The sequence below is a fragment of the Ranitomeya variabilis genome, chromosome 1 (genome assembly GCF_051348905.1).
Source record: "Ranitomeya variabilis isolate aRanVar5 chromosome 1, aRanVar5.hap1, whole genome shotgun sequence".
NCBI classification, from domain to species: Eukaryota; Metazoa; Chordata; class Amphibia; order Anura; family Dendrobatidae; genus Ranitomeya; species Ranitomeya variabilis.
The window spans coordinates 119,935,446-119,953,977 of NC_135232.1; the positions used below are offsets into that span (position 1 = coordinate 119,935,446).

At 42.1% G+C, this 18,532-nt stretch overlaps 1 protein-coding gene across 3 annotated transcripts in view; it reads left to right on the top strand.

The window, feature by feature from the left end:
* Positions 1-18,532, top strand: part of ATG10 (autophagy related 10) — a 267,809-nt gene that overhangs the window by 80,110 nt on the left and 169,167 nt on the right. For all 3 annotated transcript variants that reach the window (XM_077288565.1, XM_077288573.1, XM_077288557.1), the window contains one exon: positions 14,623-14,753. In XM_077288565.1, coding sequence (XP_077144680.1) covers positions 14,623-14,753 — 131 coding nt within the window. The remainder of the gene's footprint in view (positions 1-14,622; positions 14,754-18,532) is intronic.

Below are 18,532 nucleotides of genomic sequence, written 5' to 3' on the forward strand. Positions count from 1 at the left end.
GGACTCATTGTAGGCCAGTTAAGAACTCTCCAGCACTTTGTTTCCATCCATTTCTGGGTGCTTCTTTAAGTTAGTTTGTGGTCATTGTCCTGCTGGAAGACCCGTGACCTAGGGTGCAAACCCAGCTTTCTGACACTGGACACTACATCGCAACCCAAAATCCTTTGGCAATCTTCATATTTCATGATGCCTTGCACACAGTCAAAGCACCCAGTGCCAGAGGCAGCAAAACGACCCCAAAACATATTTGAACCTCTACCATGTTTGACTCTAAGAACTGTGTTCTTTTCTTTGTAGGCCTCATTCCATTTTCGGTTAACAGTAGAATGATGTGCTTTACCAAAAAGCGCTATCGATGTCTCATGTGTCCACAAGACACTTTCCGTGAAGGATTTTGGCTTGCTCATGTACATTTTGGAAAACTGCAGTCTAGATTTTTTGTTTTTGTGTCAGCAATAGGGTCCCCCTGGATCTCCTATCATAGCATTTCATTTCATTCAAATGTTGATGAATAGTTCGCGCTGACACTGATTAACTCTGAGCCTGCAGAAGATCTTAAATATTTTTGAAACTTGATTGGAGCTGTTTATCCACCATTCTGAACTATCCTGCGTTACAACTTTTCAGCAGTTTTCTTTTCCGTCCATGTCCAGGGAGATTAGTTACTGTGCTTTGGGTTGTAAACTTCTTGATTATGTTGGGCATCATGGACAAAGGAACATCAAAATCTCTGGAGGTGGTCTTGTAACCTTGAGAGTGTTGATATTTTTCAACAATTTTGGTTCTCAAGTCCTCAGACCGTTCTCTTCTCCTTTTACTGTTCTCTATGCTTAGTGTGGCATGCACAGACACACAATGCAAAGATTGAGTCAACTTCTCCCCTTTTTATCTGGGCTCAGGTGTGATTTTCATATTGCCCACACCTGTTACTTGCCACAGGTCACATACTTGAAACAAAGTTGTTTACCAACAATTTTGTCTGGCCCGATTTTGGTGTTTTGCGTGAAATTATGTCCACTTTGCCTTTTTTTCGGATTTTTTTATTTGTGTTGTTTCAATACACACAAAGGAAATAAATGTGTATAACAAAACGTGTAATTTCAATAATTTTCTGGGTTCAATACTTCATTTTCTGCAGCAATGTCAACGGGGCCAACTCTTTCGGCCATGACTATATATATGTTAGAAATATTTGTTAAAGACCCCCTTGTCTCCTCTGCCCTCATGGATTTTTTCCATCTTCTATAGGTCTGTGTGAACACATATTACATTTTTTTCTGCATCTTGGTTTTTGTTGTGAATTATTTCAAAACCACGGCAACTAATTTTAATTTTAGGGTATGTTCCCATGGGACGTTTACCGAGAAGAGTTTTGCAGCAGATTTAATTTTATGGTACCGTACTTTTCCCATGGGACGATTACAGAGAAGATTTTTTGCTGCAGATTTCTCTGTCTCGTGGGAACATACTGTATCACTAATGTGGTTCTAAGTGTAGCCTAATCCTGACAGTTTTGTATTTGTTAGTTTTTGGGATATTTCACAGAAATTCAATATGCATTTATGTATCAATCTAGTGCTGTTAAAATTACATGTACATATTTTTTTGCTGCAGTGTTTTTGTTATGGGAGAGCTGATTTCTCTGTATTAAGAAGCTGCATCTTTTGCTTTGGTGGCAGAATTTTGCTATTTGACAAAGGACCAGCATTCTGCATTTACTATTATACGCTGACTTGGCAGATCCGTCACAGAACTGCAAAGTCATGGCAATCAAAAAGCTGGAGTAAGCCCATGTAGCAAGAAACAATGATGATTAACTGATGTTCATTATGTCTTCTTCAATATTATTGCTAGCCATTGTTAAACGGTCCGATTTTGTGACCAACTCCTTGAAGCCTTTTAGGTTTTTCGTTCACTCTTCTAAGACAGTTAGCGGCCTTGTTAAAATGACAGAAGATGGAAGTATTGTAGATGCCACATAAATCTTTTCTTGTCCTCTGGGTTTAGGCCTCTGCTCCAATGTTATTAAAGATTTGCTGTTACTATTGAAAGAATTGAAAGAAATTTTGTTTTGTGACAGCCTTCGTGCTTGTTCACACGAGTCATGCAGCTGTCAACAGTGTGTGAATGCTCCTCTGGGAATACCACTCATAAAACCCAACGATTGCGCATCTCTGATGTTCAGGTAAGCTGCACTGCAGGCAGCAGATGAGCTCGTAACAACAAGCACTGGCTGTGCTCAACCCCAGTGACAGAGCTGTAAGGAGGAACAGAAAAAGACGTTCTCGAGGAATCATGAATGACCCAAGTGGCGATGACATAAATAGTCATTTTTAGGTCTGTTGTTATAACTGCTGGATGTATTTGGAAATTAAAGGCCCCCAAGCATATTAAATAAAATTGTAATCCACAGAGTACTTAGAATTATCACCAAAATGGTCTATCTTTGTCTCGTCAGACCAGATAATCTTATTTCTCATAGTCTAGGAGTCCTTCATGTGTTTTTTAGCAAACTCTATGCAGGCTTTCATATGTTTTGCACTTAGGAAAGGCTTTCGTCGGGCCACTCTGCCATAAAGGCCTGACTGGTGAAGGGCTGCAGTGATAGTTGACTTTGTGGAACTTTCTCCCATCTCCCTACTGCTTCTTTGGAGCTCAGCCACAGTGATCTTGGGATTCTTCTTTACCTCTCTCACCAAGGCTCTTCTCCCACAATTACTCACTTCGGCTGGATGGCCAGGTGTAGGAAGACTTCTGGTGGTCCCAAACTGCTTCCATTTAAGGATTATGGAGGTCACTTCTAGGAACCTTTACTGCATAAATTCTTTTGTAGCCTTGCCGGATCTGTGCCTTGCCACAATTCTGTCTCTGAGCTCCTTGGCCAGTTCCTTTGACCTCATGATTCTCATTTGGTCTGACATGCACTGTGAGCTGTGAGGTCTTATGTAGACTGGTGTGTGCCTTTCCAAAGCAAGTCCTATCAGTTTAATTAAAGATAGCTGGCCTCCAATGAAGGAGTAGAACCATCTCAAGGAGGACAGCATGTGACTTAAAGGGAACCTGTCACTCCCCCAGGCGTTTTTAACTAAAAGAGACACTTTGTGCAGCACTAATGCTGAATTCTGCCAAGGTGGCTCTTTTAGTTCGGGTCCCTTCCACTGCTGAAAGAATAATTTTTTAATGTGTCCCTCATACCTCTAGTTTGTCAGGGGGGGCAGGTCTTTCACCCCTGAAACAGACGCCTCGCAGCCATCAGGCATTTCCTCCTTTCCTCTGGGCCCTGCCTCCTCAGCGTTCAGTTATTTACCCGGCGCCTGCGCTGTAATCTTTTTTTCTTGGGCATACGCAGTTAGCGCTGCCTGTCCACTGACATCACATGATGTCTTCCTTCTTGCGCCTTCGTGGACGCGCGGCCCGAGATCCCTCCCCGCAGTCTTTTCTGATTTATTCACGCTGCGGGGCTGGGAATCTTGGGCATGAGCAGTACTTCTCTGCGGTTCTCCCTCATCTCCCTCCGCCTCTTTCCTAATGTGCAGCGTCATAGGAATCTGACGATATCTGGTATTTGGTATCGCTGTGTTCATAAATGACCGATCTATCAAAACATAAAGTAAATCAATCCGACCAATAAACGGCATAATGAGGAAAAAAAATCAAAACACCAGAATTACATTATTTGGGCTGTCATAACAACTGCAATAAAAATGCAAGAGGCAATCAAAACATCATCTACTTCAAAATGGTATCATTAACACCGTCAGCTCAGGACGCAAAAAGTAAGCCCTCACACTGCCCCATATCCTGAAAAATGAAAACTTTACAGGTCTCAGAAAGTGGAGGCACAAGCAAACTTTAGAATTTGTTTTCACCTTACACCTATATATTTGGTGTCTGCGTAATCGTACTGACCTGGAGAATTCTATTGCACGATCAGTAAACCTGTACAGTAAACATAGTAAATAAAAATAAAATTGCATTTTTAATTTTTTTTTTCCTGCTTTTGAGTGCATCACATAATAAAATGTACAAATGTCATTCACATGGCTAAGGGGATGAAAAAAATAAAAAGGTTATAGCTCTTGGAAGAAGGGGAGAAAAAAACCCCAGAAAATGAAGAGGTTAATGTCCTAGAAATGTCTTTTCAAGGTGGCAGCTCAGTAGCCACAGATGTATGGAATACCTGGATGGTACTGGATGTATCTCAGCCTGGATAGCAACTATAGAAGCAATTCAGGACTCAAAATCTGAGATTCTGCAGTCACAATTTTACCTTAATGCAGCACTCCAGGGTTTTTTTTTCCACCGCTGGAGTGGTGCTTTAAACATTAATCACATGCTTCTGGTCATAGTCTCAACATCCGGCGTCTTCACCAGAGGGGACAGTGGACTTGGATTTTCAGCACCACTTCAGCAGTGAAATTTAAAAAAACCCTCTGGACTTGTGCTTTGAATTTCAGGGACTAAAGAGAGCTGGATTGTGTGACAGCTTGCATTTCCAACTCTCACTTTAAGGCCACATTCACACTTTCAGTATTTGGTCAGTATTTTACATCAGTATTTGTAAGCCAAAATCAAGAGAGGAACAATCAGAGGAAAAGTATAATAGAAACACGTCACCACTTCTGTATTTATCACCCACTCCTGGTTTTGGCTTACAGATACTGATGTAAAATACTGACCACATACTGACCGTGTGAATGTGACTTAAGGCCACATTCAGTATTTGGTCAGTGTTTTACATCAGTATTTATAAGTTCAAAAAATTGCTAAAATCTAAGTAAACTATTTGTGTGTCTGTAACGACCCACGCTATAAAATGTGCATGTAAGGCTACTTTCACACTAGCATCGTACGACGCACGACGAATTGCGTCGTTGCGACGTACCAACGCAAGCAGTGAAAGCGCCGCACAACGGGGGCAGCGGATGCTGTTTTTCAACGTATCCGCTGCCCCATTGTGATGTGCGGGGAGGCGGGGGCGGAGATCCGGCCACGCATGCGCGGTCGGAAAGGACGGTCTCGATGCACCAAAAACCGTTACATGCAAAGTTTTTTGGTGGCGACGGACCGACGCAACACGACGCAACCGTCGACGTGTGGCAATGCGTCGCACTGCGTCGCTAATGCAAGTCTATGGAGAAAAAACGCATCCTGCAAGCACTTTTGCAGGATGCGTTTTTTCTACAAAATGACGCATAACGATGTGCAGTGCACGACGCTAGTGTGAAAGTAGCCTTTTTTATCCGAGTCAGTGAACAAAATAAAAAACACCCCAAAAAACAATGTAAGAATCACTGTTTTACATGACATCTCACTAAGCAAAGAATCAAAAGTTATTGAAAAGTCATTTTCAATAAAAACTAAAACTCGTCCTTCAAAAAATGTGCCTTCATGTGGCTCCATTAACAGAACAAATAAGAGGACTATGTCTCACAGACTATGGCCACACAAAAATAATTTTAAGTTTTGCAAAGTATTTTTATAGTGCAATCATAGTAATACCTAAGTAAAACATTATAAAATTGGTATCATGCGAATTGTATTGATGCACAAAAAAAAAATAATATCTCACATATCCCACATAGTTAATGTAAACAAAATACTGTATATAGGTATGGGGATTTACTTTGGGATTTACTAGGATATTTTTTGTAATTTAGATTTTATTTTTACATTAAGAGTAGGAAAATTGTCCCAGCTACCAGAATCACAAAATGTAAAGTAAAAAAATGACAACCTAAGGTTTGAGAAGTGTTTAAGATTATCCTATTGTTAAGGAAAATGATCAAAATAATCCAATTAAATGTCAAACGGTGAAGGCTAGGTACGCCCAGTGCTCACTGAGCTTTTCCGAATGCGAGGTGTACTTTAAAAATTTGTTAAGCTTTTCTCTGTCTCAAAAGCTTAAACTTGTAGCCTTTTGGATTTGAGGGGATCTGTTGTAGATATGTTAGGATAATTGACTTTGTTTCGCAGTGTGACAGTGTCTGACTGCCTGGTAGTCAACTCCTGGATGTATATATATATATGCCTTCTATGTCCTTTGTGACCTGTATCTCCCTGACAAATAAATAAGAACTGTCATCTGTCACTTAATAATATTACATTGTTCCAGATCTATCTTGGAAAGTGAAAATATTGAATCAACATCCCCGAAATGTTAACTCAAAGTAGTACAAACTAACAGCGAAATACCGTATATAAGATTGATTAACAAATCACCGCTATAATATTGCTGATTGCACAATCGGATCAAACCTGCAATAACTTACCTGTCACGCTCACCTACCTATCCCATGCCCCCGCCTAATAAAGCTGCCCGGTTTCCCTACCTACTGTATGTGCACGGTGCCTCTTTCAGCCAAGAACGTCATTTGACTGTTGCAGCAAAAAACTGGCTGCAGCGAGGACGAACTTATCCATATGACCAGAATAGGATATACAGAGACCTGCAAAACATAAGGACAACACTTGTAGAGAAGTAGCTGGGAACTAGTAGGTGAGTACGCTTTTTATTTTATTAGATCGTGCTGCATAATTTTTTAAAAGATCTGAAAAACTCTTTTAAAAGAAAGCATAAAAGCCATTCCACCAGCGTCAAGGTGTACCACAATCGGGATTGTCCTTACCTCTAGTATTAAAACCTTACCATGTGTCAAAGTGACATCAATGTGAATAACGCAGAGCAGGGCCGGCTCCCAAATAGATACCCAGAAAATGGTAAGCTATATAAACGTTATGTCCAGCTGAAAGAAAGGGCGGCCAAACCCTTAGCTGTACTAAATGCAGAAACCTGGTTCCAGTTCTCATCTCAAGTTGCGGTGTGACATTTCTTATATATATCCAGTGCTCCTCTCTTGCGACACCATAGAAGCAGTGAGAACCACCAGCATGAAAAAAAGAAAGGCTCTAGATATTAGTGGCTACTACCTACAGAGTAAGGCTGTATGCACACAGTGCGTTTTTGACACATTTTTGCCAAGCGGAAATGGGCCAAAAATGCTATGGAATCCTTTTGCAAGCTAATTCAATAACAATATTGAAGTGTTGTGCACATGAGCAGTAATTTTCCTTGAGTATTTACAGTGCATTTTTTGTGCAGCATGTCAATTCTTTTTACGTTTCTGCAACGTTTTTAACCCATTGACTTCAATTGAGTCAGTCAAATCCGCATCAAAAACTGAGGTATAAAAATGTTTGCGGATTTGCTGAGTTTTTGTTTGCGTTTTACCGGCTTCCTATGGTGTTTCCCATGCTGTCATCTGTGTGGCAGTGTGGGACACCGGAGCACCGTCGGTCAGAGCACTGCAGGATAATGCTTTCACATGTCAGCGTGACTCGCAGCTGTGACTGTGACCATCAGCGTTGACCCGTCGTAACGTTACCGCCAGTACCTGTTACCATCGTCCAGAGCGCTGCGGGGTCATGCTGTCAGATGTCGGCGTCACACCACAGCTGTGACTGTGACCCGCAGTGGTGATCTGCAGTAAGCAGGTCAGCAGGCGTGTGCTGATGAGACTACTGCTCCCATCGGGCTATGTCTGCTGTCACTGATAACAGTGACAGCTGTGCCGCTGATGGGAGACGTAGTCTCATCTACCGCCACCTGTGCTCACAGTTAAAAAAAAAAGTTAAATAATTATATACACTTTCAAATAAAAATGAAGACCCCTTATACTCACCTATCACCAAATCCCCAATGCCCTCGTCTCCTAGAAAAAATATAAAATAATAAACCACCGTATACTCACCTGTCTGCCATAGTCCACGTATTCCCGAGTGTCCCACGGCAATATCACGTGTAGAACAGTCTCATGGCATCTCAGTGATACACTGCGGGAGTGATTATCTCCTGTCAGTGTATCACCGACTGTGACTGCTCTCAAAATGATCAGGATCGTTGTGGGACATTATGGATTATCTTCTCTGCTGACAGGTGAGGAATATTGTGGTTTATTATTTATTTTTGTTGCAGGAGACATTGGCATGGGTGGATTAGGCATTCGGTGAGTATGGTTTAATTAAGATTCATTAAAGGAGTCTGTCATTATTTCAAATAAAGGACTTTATTCTGGGTGTCTGTGTTTTTATACAATATCACTATGGGATTACTAATGGATAGGTGTCTTATAAATGCCTCTCCATTACTAACCTGTGGACTTGATGTCACCTAACGATACAAAGGTGAAATCAACCCCACAAACATGAACCCCACTTGCCACCACTACAGAGCAAGTGGGAAGAGCGAGGCTAAGTGCCAGATTTGGCGCATCTTATAGATGTGCTTTTTCTGGGGTGGCTGAGAGCTGATGTTTTTAGTCTGGAAGGTGGCCAATATCCATGGCACCTTCCTAGGCTATTAATATCAGCTCACAGCTGTCTGCCTAGTCTTTGCTGGTTAGATTTTATGGGGGGACCCTATGTCAATTTTTTTTGCCCTTCCCCATGACAGCACCGGTACATGAGAGATGGTCCCGCCCCCAAGAACAGGAAACCTGCATAGGAGATAAAAGATGGGGGCGGCACCTCTCTCCTCAGTTTGGTTTCCTGTTCTTGCGGGGAACCTGCGGTGCTGCATGGGGAGAGGTCTCCCTTGCTTTGCCGGTCTCTGACCGAGGTCCGCGGTGGGAGCAGCGGTGGCGGCGTGTGCGCGTCGCCTCCATACCTGGAGCTGCAGATGCGTCTTTCCCACTGGGGACTCCCCGGCGTCCGCTCCTGGCCGGAGGCTGGGCCGAGGGAGAAAAGTGAGCGTACCCATCACGACGCTGGCGCCGACTGAATGGGGGAACTTCCGGGATTGAACCGGAAGTGACGCTACACGCTGAAGAAGCGGTGTGCTGACACTCCCCGGGGGGGAGAAAGTTCAGAGACGCACACACCGCTTCCTGCCCGCCATATTTAAAAGTGCAAGGCGGCAAGCAGGCGCTGGGAACAGTCTCCTGCAGGATGGCAGATCTGAAGGAATCGACGATCCCAGCTGAAATCCCACAGCCTGTCGTGGTACTAAGGGTCCGGTGGGTGAGTGCCTTTGTAAGGCAAAAAACATGTCAGTGACACTGTGTTTTTTGTATATATGCAGGGAAAAAAAAAGTCACCTCTAAACAAAAGCATAAAGTATGTGCACTCTGTGATAGAAGCCTCCCCAAAACGTATGAAAAGCGTATGTGCCGCTCATGCATAGAAAAAACGGTGTCTGAAGAGTCTTCATCTTTGCTTCAGAATATAAAAGATATTGTTAGAAGCGAAGTACAAAGCACTGTAAAGGAGCAGTTAAAACATCATGGATTGCAGAGCTCCGTAAACCCATTCCCTACGTCTGCCCAGGCATCTGACGTAGAATCCGAGGGTGAACTGGGTGAGCTTCCGCCCGACGAGGGTTCGGACCTGGACTCTTCAGATGAAGAGTGTGGCCGGCCTTATGTGTTATCAGAAGATGTGGGGAAGTTGCTAAAACTGGTCAGGTCCACCCTGGGGGTTGAGATGCCAAAAGAGAAGCAAACAGTTCAGGACTCTATGTTCAGTAATTTGGAGGATAAGAAACGAAAAGTTTTCCCGTTTCATGATAACATTCTAAATCTCATTAAAAAAGAATGGAAAAAACCGAATAAAAAGATTTCAGTTCCCCAGGCCTTAAAACGTAGATATCCCTTTAGTGAGGAAATTTGCGAGAAATGGGAAAAGGCGCCTAAGTTGGACGCGGCTATCGCAAGTACCTCCAGGGGCATAGCACTTCCCTTCGAGGACATGGGGGCCCTAAAAGACCCCCTAGATAAAAAGGCGGATGCCTTTCTAAAATCAACCTGGGAGGCCTCAACTTGGGCGTTTAAACCTGGAGTAGCGGCTACTTGTGCTGCCCGTGCCATGGTTAAATGGCTGGAGGAACTTAGCGACCAAATAAAAAACAAATGTCCAAGAGACAGACTTCTAGAAGTCATCCCTCCACTTCAAAATGCAGCGGGATTCCTGGCGGACGCTGCCATTGATTCTGTGCGATTTGCTGCCCGGGCTAGTGCCCTTTCAAATTCAGGAAGAAGGGCAATATGGTTAAAGAACTGGAATGCTGATTTCCAATCCAAAGTGAAGCTCTGTGCAGTCCCCTGTGAGGGTCAATATCTATTCGGCAGCGCTTTAGATGAGATTTTAGAAAAAGCGGCGGACAAGAAAAAACACTTCCCTCCACCTCCCTTCTTTAGATGACGTTGGTATGACAATCGTCGGTCCTTTCGAGGATCAGGTAGGGGCCGAGGCCGCCCAACGGATAGAACCACACGGGGGAAACCCTGGGGTGAGAAAAGAGAAAGAGGTTTTCTTTTCAATAAACCCCCAAAACCAGATCCTAAACAATGACGCCATATTCCAGGTGGGAGGAAGGTTACGGTTTTTTGTCCATCAGTGGGTAACCTTACAGCCGTCCCAATGGATAATCAACTTGTTATCAGACGGTCTACGGTTAAATTTCATCTCCCTTCCTCCCCACCGAATAAAAGTTACTCGTGTGGCCAAAAAGAACCAGTTAGTTCTCGAAAAAGAAGTTCGTCTTCTTCTAGACAAGAAAGTCCTGGTAAGAGTACCTTCACAGGAAATAGGAAGGGGATTTTACAGCACCCTTTTCCTCACTCCAAAACCGGATGGATCTTTAAGAACTATTTTCAATCTAAAAGAATTAAACAAATTCATCCGAGTAGAAAAATTCAAAATGGAGACTCTGAGAACGGCGGTAAAACTGCTGTATCCAGGATGTTATATGGCAGTGATAGACCTTACCGATGCCTATTATCATGTGCCAATCAGCAGAGAGCATCAACAATTCCTGAGGTTGGTTGTGCAGCTGGGGCAGGTCTACACCCATCTACAATACCAATGTCTCCCCTTTGGGGTATCGGTAGCTCCTCGTATTTTTACAAAAATAATTTCGGAAGTAGCATCCTTCGCAAGGAGAGAAAACATTCTGCTAGTGCCCTATTTAGACGATTTCCTCTTGATAGCAGACAATCAAGAAGATTGCATAAAAGCAGTTACGACAGTACGAGAGCTACTAACCAAACTAGGGTGGATAATAAACTTAAAAAAATCAAGATTGATTCCGGCCCAGATACAGGAGTTCCTGGGGATCCAATTAAATTCAATCAAACAGATCTGTATCCTTCCAGACAGGAAAATCGAGGTCATAAAACAAAGAATAACACAAATACAGGTGGCCCAATACGTCTCGGTGAGGGAAGCCATGTCTCTCCTAGGCATGCTTACTGCAACAATTCCGGCGGTCCAATGGGCACAACTTCATTCAAGAGACCTACAGTGGGAGATCCTGTCAGAACAAACAAGAATACCCTACAATCTAAACCGAAAAATTGTATTGTCACAACATGTCCGGGACTCTCTAAGCTGGTGGCTAGATTCCGGGAATCTAAAAAAAGGGGTCCCATGGTCAATCCAGAATCCGGTGGTACTGACCACGGATGCGAGCCCGTTAGGTTGGGGAGCACACCTATCAGATCGGATCCTACAGGGTCTATGGGATCCACAGATGCAATCAGACTCCTCAAACCTGAGGGAATTGACAGCAGTAAGGCAAGCAATTCTTCAATCAGAAGAAGACCTCAAAGGAAAACATTTAGTAGTATTGTCCGACAACAGCACAACGGTGTCGTATATAAATCGACAGGGAGGAACCAGATCAAGTTCCCTAATGGAAGAAGCAGGAAGATTATTTCTTTGGGCCGAAAACCACCTTTTATCCCTCACAAGTACACACTTAAAGGGGTCGGAAAACTTTGTCGCAGATTTTCTGAGTCGTCACGTCCTGCACCAGGGCGAGTGGTCGCTAAATCAAAGAATATTTGGAGAAATCTGTGCAGTCTGGGGGCTTCCTCAAGTGGATCTTTTTTCCACAAGGCAGAATCGGAAAGTAAAAAGGTTCTACTCTCTAAACCCGAAAGAGAACCCGGAAGGAGTAGATGCGTTACTACACCAATGGAAATTCCAACTAGCCTATGCGTTTCCCCCGATCCCATTGATCCCTACAGTCCTGAAGAAGATCCGAGAAGAGAAATCACGCATAATCTTAATCGCACCCTTCTGGCCAAAGAGAGCTTGGTTCACTTGGCTCAGACGTATGTCCATCTCGGACCCGTGGATACTTCCAGAGGTCCCAGACCTTCTGCACCAGGGTCCGGTGACACATCCTCAGGTTCACAGCCTACACCTCACTGCTTGGAACTTGAGAGGGGACTTCTGCTAGCAAAGGGGTTCTCGGATCCTTTAATTACTACTCTACTGTCCAGTAGAAAAAAAGTCACAACTGAAAAATACCAAAAGGTATGGGGAAAATTTTTAGAATTCTCAGGCCGAGGGATAACTGATACCGTTCAGAAGGTCCCTATATCCGAAATCCTAGAGTTTCTCCAAAAGGGTCTGGAGAGGGGATTATCTACCAGCACTCTAAAAGTGCAAGTTTCGGCGCTTAGCGCCTTGTTTGACCAAAAATTGGCTGATCACCCCTGGGTGTGTAGGTTCATTCGGGCCTCCTTTACAGCCAGACCATTCAAACCTCGTCCAAAGGTCGCTCCCTGGGATTTAAATTTAGTTTTAAATGCCTTGACCTCCTCTCCCTTCGAGCCTCTTTCCTCCATATCGGAAAAAGCGCTAACTCTAAAAACAGTTCTCCTGATTGCCCTTACCTCAGCCAGACGCATTAGTGAGCTTCAGGCTATATCTATTGACCCTCCGTATACTGAAATTCTGGAGGATAGGGTAATTATAAAATCTGATCCGGCCTTCTTACCTAAGGTCAACTCGAAATTTCACAGGGACCAGGAGATAATCTTGCCTTCATTCTGTGCCAATCCAAAATCCCAGGGAGAAGAAACCTTCCATTGCTTGGACGTCAGACGTTGCCTTCTTCAATATATAGAAGTGACAAAACCATGGCGACAGTCTACAGCCCTTTTTGTCTCCTTTCAGGGGGCAAACGGGAAAAAAGGCCACAAAATCGACTATTGCATGTTGGCTCCGTATGGCTATATCACTTTCCTATTCCTCTTCGGGACAGGTCCCTCCACCTGGTGTTACGGCCCACTCTACGAGGGCTATTTCCACATCTTGGGCAGAGAGGGCAAATGCATCGATAGAGCAAATCTGTAATGCAGCAGTATGGTCTTCTCCCTCTACTTTCTTCCGCCATTATAGATTGAATCTGGGGCTATCAGATCTTGCCTTTGGTAGGAAAGTACTATCTGCTGTTGTCCCACCCTAGAGGTTCTTTCTATTTCTTCCTCTCATGTACCGGTGCTGTCATGGGGAAGGGAAAAAATGATAATTACTTACGGGTAATTTGATTTTCCAGATCCATGACAGCACCGCTCTAGTTCCCGCCCTATCTTGGTGATGGTGTGTGATTCACAAAAAAAAAAAAAAAAAAAAGAGACACAAATGAAAGATGGGGTAATAACCACTTAACATAACAATAGATAAATAGTCTTAGAGTTAAATATAATTTTTTATATGCCTAAAACTAACATAGCGGTTACCTTACATTCTCTGTAAACAAACTGAGGAGAGAGGTGCCGCCCCCATCTTTTATCTCCTATGCAGGTTTCCTGTTCTTGGGGGCGGGACCATCTCTCATGTACCGGTGCTGTCATGGATCTGGAAAATCAAATTACCCGTAAGTAATTATCATTTTTTTAGGTCCCCCTGTAAACTAGCCAGTAAAGAAAACAGCTGTGAGCTGATATTAATAGCCTAGGAACCTTTATGGCTATTGGCTCCTTCCCAGAATATTAACATCAGAAGTCGGATTTTCCTCTGCTGGTTATTAAAATTAGGCGGAAGCTCACGCAATTTTTTTTTCATTTGTTTTTCTTTAAAATTAACAGTTGCTGTCTATATACAGCCTATGTATGTTCGTTCTGTTAACGCTCCTCCTCTACATTTTTGCCGCAGCATTTTTCCTGCCAAGAGATGGAGAAACCTTGCAAAAATTTCTGCATGCAAATACTCAATGTGCGCACATGGCCTATGTATACTCATAAAGTACTGAACCTGTATTCCAGGCATATAGAAATGTAGTACGAATATTGAATAAGAGCAACTGAAGACAGACAATTAAAAAAATGGCATTTAGACCACTTTTGAGCAGAAAAAAATGGCTGATGAAGTAAATAGGAAACATACTTTTGGCGGAGCTGGGAGAAACACCAAAAGTTTCGTCAAAATTTTGCAAATTTTCAAAGAAATTTCCTCAAGAATTCTGTGAAACGACTTTGATGAATTGGGGTCGGGGACTTTACTACTAGGTAGACTCTTAATGTTGCATTACTTTTTCTGTTGACGTTGCTACTATTGTATGATGAGCTGAATATTCCTGATCGAAGACTGTCATACTGATGCACATTCAGGTATTTTCTGTTGTTCCTTGAGCAAAAATAATTTTGTCCATTTAATTCTGTGATGATGTTAATTATGTTTTTCTCTTTCTTAAAACCTGACTCCAGATGTTTCAATATAAACGTTTGACATAACGAATTCCATATTGGAAAATGTTTCTGTGGATTTTCTAAAAAGAATAAAAGTAGGAAAAATTTGATCTCCGTTATCTGTTTTGTTTTCCTGTGTGCATAGATTTCTCCAAAATGGAGACCAAAAGCAGAAATAACTTGATCCTGGGAGAAGACAAATTTAGATACTTCTGCTTTGAATTTTTGAAGCACTCTCAAGCTGTTGGGGACGGCTGGCAGTGGAGAAATGTTCAGGTAATGTCAGTCTGATACACATAATTTAATATTAAATGTATGGTATAACTTCAGTGGAATAACTGGACAAAGCTGATTTTCTCTTCGTTTTACATAATTTTGGTTTGCTTGGCTGCACAAAGGATAATAGCTGCTCAAAATATTTTGTGACAACTATGTCTTTGTGTTCATATCACATTCCAAAAATGATTTTTTTAATGTCCTAAGATATTTTTCTCTTTTGCAAAGCAATTCTGTCTAGACATAAAGTTTAGCGCTTTGGTGATAGGCATACAAAATTTGGGGGAAAGGATTTATTTTTTGGGGCAAAGAGTGGTGCACATTTAAATTTTGGGGGGTTGGGATGGGTAAGTTTATATTTATCAATATTGTTTATGGGGTATTTAGATACTTAAGTAGCAATAGATAGCCTATTAGGACGGGGTCACACTTGTGAGTGCAATGCGAGAAACTCGTGCGAGTCTCTCGCATCAATACCCGGCACTGCCACCGGCACTCGGGACCGGAGCGTGCGGCTGCATGTATTTCTATGTTGCTGAATGCTCCACTCCCGAGTGCCGACGGCAGTGCCGGGTATTGATGCGAGAGACTCGCATGAGTTTCTTGCATTCTGGTGTGACCCCTGCCTTAGGGTTCAGGCAATTCATATTACAGTCATGTTCGAATAAGGTATATAATAATTAGGGCAGGATGAAAGCATTTACAAGGTGGTATTAGTCATAGTTTGTATGTTGGACATGAAGTATATTCCTATTACGAGGTAGTATGATGTTTATTACCATAAAATCGCTATAAAACGATGTGTGTCAGGAGTTCAGTCGCCCTCCTCCTTAGTCGCTGTGTAAGCCCCCTCTACATAAAGTGCTGATTTAAGAGGCACAGGCACATTTCTAGAGTATATATGATTGGGACCAGCGTTGCGGTAGGATTAAAAAGGCACTAACAGTGATCATAGTCCGAGTCCATAGCCAAAGTATTATATGATACACTGAAATAACAGAAGAGAGCTTTACCTTGTGATGTCTATTCCCTTTCTTTCCTCCTGTAGCACCAGACGTTGTGGGGGAACCTTGCGGTTCAATACCCGATAATTCTGACTGGTGGGTACTCCTTTCAGAGACAGCTCAATCAAAATGGAATTTCGGAGCATTGTGCCGGCCGATGACAGACGCTCCATGCTGCTCTTCCGGTGGTTAGCAAGAGATTGTTAAGCGCAGACAAGACCTTTGTGACATAGGACAGTCACGTGGTAGAAGTTGGTATTAGATGTTGAGAGGACCAAAATTAATTCATCAGGGATGGTCCTTTGTTTGCATGGAATGTGATCACTGCTAGTCCCTTTTTAATTCCTACCACAACGCTGGTCCCAATCATATATATTTTGCAAATGTGACTGTGCCTCTTAAACCAGCACTTTATGTAGAGGGGGCTTACACAATGACTAAGGAGCAGTGCATCGTTTTAAAGCACCATTTACATACAGCGATTTTATGGTAATAAACAACATACTAACTCGTAATAGCAATATACTTCATGTCCAACGTACGAACAATGAAAATTAACACTGTGTAAATGCTTTTATCCTGCCCTAGTTATTAGTTGTGATGGTACTTCTATGAAAGCCAGTTACAGCTATCTTTTTTCCTAATTAAAAATAAAGAAATAAAAAGAACATTTAAAAATTACATATATGTGATATCTCCATGTCTATAAAAGTCCTGTCTATCAAAATATTAAATATATTTACCACATCGGTAAACACTGTAATTAGAAAGAAAATTGAAATGACAGAATTGCATGTTTTTTGCAGTGGCAACACTGCTAAAAATGCAATAAGAGGCGATCAAAACATCATACCTACCCCAAAATGATATCATATTTAAATGTCTCATGGCGCAAAACAAAAATGCTTCACGCAGATCCATTGACAGAAAACGTTACAGATCCTGGAAAATTGCAAAAAAAAAATTTGTTTTAGAATTTTCCAATTTTTTTTTCACCATTTAAAAAAACAACAACAAAAAGACATGTGTTGGTATCACTTAACCATACTAACCTGGAGAATCATATTAGCAGGTCATTTTTACTGTGTATTGAAGACTTTGATAATAAACCCCTAAAAATACAATTGTGGAATTGCACTTTTTCCCCGCTTTTCAGTACATCACTTGATGAAATGGATGGTGTTTTTCAAAAGTATATCTCGTCTTGCAAAAAAAAGCAAGGCCCTCGTAGGGCTAGGTCGATAGTGAAATTAAAAATGCTATTCTTGGAAAAATAAGATAAAAAAAACAAAAGCGCAAAAACAGAAAATTGCCTGGTTGGTAAGGGGTTAAAGGTAAAGAAATAACTTCTGTAGTTATATGAGCTTATGAAGACAATTGCATAATGGACTTGAAAAGGCCCAGAGCAGCCAAAAACTGCCACACTTCATCCTCTCCTCACACCCAAAAGAGGTCAAGGAAGGGAATCGGAATTGTTCATGTTTTGTTTCGAGATCCATCAGTACAAAGGGGACAATATAGGCTGATCTACGTAACTTGTGTATAATGACAAATGATATGTGAAAATGGGGCTATAAAATATCGCATTCTCTTCCCTCTTTACAAGCAGCTTTTTTTCTGTTTCAGTGAGTTTTCTAATGTGAGTGGTGAGCATCAGCCTTAGACTTTGTGTTCCCGCAGTCGATATCGGATGTTATTTTCCATGTCTCCATGGTTACATTTCTGAAATGACTACAATTTGCGCTCTTCACATTTCTTATTAGCACACTTTTGTTATAGGAAAGGTTCAGCAGTGTTCTTATACATTCCTATTACTAAAGTGCTACCATTACTAATGGTATGATGGCGTATAGACATGTTTGAGTGACATCCCTGCTTGTGCGCCCCTCTGTTATGGGCCAAAGCAGGTATCTGCTGCAGAGAATGGCTCCTGCTCTGTAAGACGTGGCGGGACCATGTTACTAAAGTAAGTTTATACCTGTATATGTGCAAGTGTAAAAACTGGGGTATAGTAAGTGGCATAAAAACCAGTGCACTGGGGCGGCAGGGGTTTTATCACTTAAGTAATGGTTCTTTTATGATTTTATGTAATTTATTTCCTAGCCAAATTCCTTTAAAGGAGCACTCCAGAAGTTTCTTGTTACTGCTGCCTTCGTCAGCCATCAGTGATAAGTTACGTTGCTTACGTTTTATAACACTTACCCATAGCTGTCTTTTGCCTTTTGCAGCGCCGCTCTGGTTCTATCCTGCATCGTGCGACTGCAGCACTTTCTTGGCACATCACATTGCGGACAATTAGTTCCTTTCCTAATGTAAGCCTATTAGAGCCCTGTTCTGAGTCTTATAGACTTCTTCAATGTAACTTCCTGCCGAAACAGAAGTGAGTCTGCTGGTCACAGTTGTGGTCAGATGATGCTGGATAGGAGCGGAGTAGCGCTGAAAACGGCAGAAGAATGTGATGGTCAAGTATTCTATTACACACACGGAACGCATATTTCTAATGGTCAATGAAGGGGAGCAATAAAGAAGACTACTGGAATTACTGCAGGCATGCAGAATTTAATTTGGTGGCTATTCAGGCTCTATTCCTTGGAAAGATATATTGCAATATGTTGGCCCTAAAGCAATATAGGGTTCAACAATCTTGTATAACAGGAGAACACAACCTAAGGACTGGTGGTCGCATGCGACATGCAATCCCCTCATCTGGGCACAGATACAGGTGCTTCTCACAAAAATAGAATATCATCAAAAAGTTAATTTATTTCAGTTCTT